Source organism: Diaphorina citri, unplaced genomic scaffold, assembly GCF_000475195.1.
Source record: "Diaphorina citri unplaced genomic scaffold, Diaci psyllid genome assembly version 1.1 scaffold2204, whole genome shotgun sequence".
Classification (NCBI taxonomy): Eukaryota; Metazoa; Arthropoda; class Insecta; order Hemiptera; family Psyllidae; genus Diaphorina; species Diaphorina citri.
The window spans coordinates 1-3,811 of NW_007379629.1; the positions used below are offsets into that span (position 1 = coordinate 1).

The 3,811-nt window shown below is 43.2% G+C and overlaps 1 protein-coding gene across 1 annotated transcript; it reads left to right on the plus strand.

The window, feature by feature from the left end:
• Nucleotides 1-1,937: 1,937 nt before the first annotated feature.
• Nucleotides 1,938-3,423, plus strand: LOC103518480 (poly(U)-specific endoribonuclease-like). The gene is made up of 3 exons (XM_008483547.1): nt 1,938-1,954; nt 2,246-2,514; nt 3,196-3,423. Exons 2-3 carry the CDS (start codon nt 2,296-2,298, stop codon nt 3,421-3,423), a joined length of 447 nt encoding a protein of 148 aa, XP_008481769.1. The 5' UTR covers nt 1,938-1,954; nt 2,246-2,295.
• The last annotated feature ends 388 nt before the right edge of the window (nt 3,424-3,811 follow it).

Here is a 3,811-nt window from a genome sequence, read left to right on the forward strand (position 1 = left end):
GACTCGGCTGGTTCCTCGTAATCTTCATCATCCAGAGGGATAGCCTCTCCGTCGTTAGGTCCTATGATCCTCGCCTCACTTGCATTCCGCCCAGTGGCGTTCTTGTTCACATACACCACATAGAATTCAGAGAAGGATTTCGTGGGTGGCGTAATGTCGGCGAAATCTCGGAAGTTCTCGAAGAAATTACCTGGAAAAAGAAAAACAATAACCATAAAATTCACCTCTTTCATCGCGTTAGCAAGTAAAAACTAGGTATTTCGCATTGGCACCAAATCATCTGAGAGATGTCTCTCAAATTCGTGAGATCGTTTGTCTTTTGATTGCTCCTCTGGTTGGATGATCAGTTCAGCTCAGTGCCAGCAGAGGATCATAAGGGTTCTTGGGTGTCTGCAATAGTTTGGCTTTCAGTCTTGACTCCTTCGCGCTTTCTTTCCTCTTGTGCTCGTTCAGTTTCCGCTTATTCTTTGACTTGACGGACGCGTCCTTCTCTTCTTGGTTGGTTTGATCGATGATGGCTAGTTGCTCAAGGATGTTCTTAGGACCTCGTTTGACGGACTGAGACTCGGCTGGTTCCTCGTAATCTTCATCATCCAGAGGAATAGCCTCTCCGTCGTTAGGTCCTATGATCCTCGCCTCACTTGCATTCCGCCCAGTGGCGTTCTTGTTCACATACACCACATAGAATTCAGAGAAGGATTTCGTGGGTGGCGTAATGTCGGCGAAATCTCGGAAGTTCTCGAAGAAATTACCTGGAAAAAGAAAAACAATAACCATAAAATTCAGTCAACTATGACAATGGTTCGAATCACCAGCTTTGTATTTCATTTCCCGTGTTTTAAGTGTTAAATGTTACCGATATACGTGCTTTTTCGTTAGTGTTTCGTAAAATATTGACATACTCACCTGATGATGATCCAATGATCGAAATGCGCATCGTGTAATACATACTGTAAGTAAATAACATGGTATCTTAAAGGCTAAAAATTGAGAAATCACATTGATTGATCTCAGGTACCCTAAGCTTTGTAAAAAACAATAACATTACCTCCGTTTTTGTACAAAGGTTTCGGATTGCCTCGGAAGAAGGGAGGTCTGCCGTGTCCATTACCATCGTAGAACGGTAGCAGGTCTGAGTCCAAGGCATACTCTCCTTCAGAGTCTCTGTCCTCGGTGTAGTACGTACCGCCACGAATGAATTAATGTTTCGTAAAATATTGACATACCCACCTGATGATGATCCAATGATCGAAATGCGCATCGTGTATTACATACTGTAAGTAAATAACGTGGTATCTTAAGGCTAAAAGTTGAGAAATCACATTGATTGATCTCAGGTACCATAAGCTTTGTAAAAAACAATAACATTACCTCCGTTTTTGTACAAAGGTTTCGGATTGCCTCGGAAGAAGGGAGGTCTGCCGTGTCCATTACCATCGTAGAACGGTAGCAGGTCTGAGTCCAAGGCATACTCTCCTTCAGAGTCTCTGTCCTCGGTGTAGTACGTACCGCCACGAATGACACCGAAGTTACCCGAGCCCAACATTCCTGGAAAAAGTAACAAAAGGAATAGTTTGTATTAATCCCTCTTTAACCTATTCTTGCTTATTCTAGAAGGTATTGTTATTTATGTAGGTATTTATTACATTGGTCATTAGGGATTAGATTTACTTTTGGTCATTAATGTCACTATAGATTAGATTAGATAGATATTAGATAGAAATAGACTCATTAGATAATCGTGTCAAGTGGTATGATAGGTAGGAGCAAGTGATTTCTAATAACATGACACGTACCACATTCCTTTTTCATGACGACCTTGGCTATTATCGAGGAATCAAGGTCCAATTTTGTTCAAATCGGTAAGCATAGGTACATAACAAATAGGTAATGTAGGAAATTATTATTTTTCCCACCAGAACTCTCATTAGGCAAAAGTTCCTCAGGAAAAAAGGTACGTCAGGTTCATAATCGATGAGCGAAGAGTGAAACAGAGCACAGAACTTTTTTCTAGAGAATTTTTTGATAAAGGGAACTGTAACTACGAAGATTGTGAAGGTCTCATCGTCCCTAAATCGAAGGGAGAAAAGGAAGACAGGATAGGAGAAAGCCAGTCGTTCTGACAACGAACCTTATCTGTTTCAGATGAATTCCGCCCTAGGCGGGAATCGAACTCACGGCCTTGTCCTTACAAGGCAGACGCGCTACTAACCAAGCTAACAAGACTTCCTTCTTTCTCAATCAGGTGATCTCAAAACCGATTCCCTGGATGACTATTTCGAGCATCTGTCCAACATGTGGTTTGAGCCGTTCAAACGTTACGCCCGCACACAGCACGTCTCCTCGTGTGGCTTTGAGCACACGTTCCTAGCCGAGCTTAGCCGAAACGGCTCGGAAACCAGGGTGTACGGGTTTCACAACTGGCTCTACTTTCACTACCTGGAGAGTCTGAATAAGAGCCTCTCCTATCACGGGTATTCCCGCCGGAGACCCATCGGGAATAATGCGTCCAAGGTAAGGCCATTCGAGCTGATAGCCTGATTAGAATGTGAGAGCTGAGTGTCTGGTCTGAGTAGAGTTCCAAAATTTGCAAATAAAATTGTTTTCGCGCCAAATTCCAAGTCAAGCTATGTGGTAGTTTGGTAAGGGGGGAGGGGTGGATGGTTCAAATTTTACAGTAAAGGAGAAAAATGAAGCTAGGACCCCCTAAACACAGCCTTTCCAAAAGGCTCAATATTCATTAATTTACCTTGCTCTGAGTTTAGACTATCCCACAGAAAGGGTTTGAAAAGTCTCTTAAGTCTAATTGCTGATGGTGCGTTTGCTTTCAGACCTTTCTCTTGTGTAACGTGTTCCTGGACTGGCAGGGTTGCCAACGGGTAGGCGGCCTACTTCTCGGCATCAGACCTGATTAGAATGTGAGAGCTGAATGTCTGGTCTGAGTAGAGTTCCAAAATTTGCAAATAAAATTGTTTTCGCGCCAAATTCCAAGTCAAGTCATGTGGTAGTTTGGTAAGGGGGGAGGGGTGGATGGTTCAAATTTTACAGTAAAGGAGAAAGCTAGGACCCCCTAAACACGTCCTTTCCAAAGGGCTCAATATTCATTAATTTACCTTGCTCTGAGTTTAGACTATCCCACAGAAAGGGTTTGGAAAGTCTCTTAAGTCTAATTGCTGATGGTGCGTTTGCTTTCAGACCTTCCTCTTGTGTAACGTGTTCCTGGACTGGCAGGGTTGCCAACGGATCGGCGGCTTTATTCTCGGCATCAGCCCAGAACTAGAGATGGCCATCTACACCCTGTGCATCATGTATCGCACGAATGATCCCGACGGTTTGAAATCGGGAATGAAACAGATGCTACTCTTTACGGATGTCTGTGTCGTAGCATGTCTATCCCGTAGACACCATAGTATACCTACGTAATACCCATGTCCTCATTGGCAGAACAAGGAGGGAAAAAACTTACCTTCAATTTAGCTGCTGGGTAAAAACAAGAGTTCAGAGAGTACGCAGATACATACGGATGTCTGTGTCGTAGCATGTCCATCCCGTAGACACCATAGTATACCTACGTAATACCCATGTCCTCATTGCCTCATTGGCAGAACAAGGAGGGAAAAAACTTACCTTCAATTTAGCTGCTGGGTAAAAACAAGAGTTCAGAGAGTACGCAGATACATACTTAACGGAAAGTACTCGCAAAATGTTACCCGGTGTCTCGGTACATACTAGTTTTAACCCATAAGAGCCGATTTTTTTTTTCTTTCGGATGGATCTTACTGAAATTTAACCGCTTCTAACTCCGGACCGT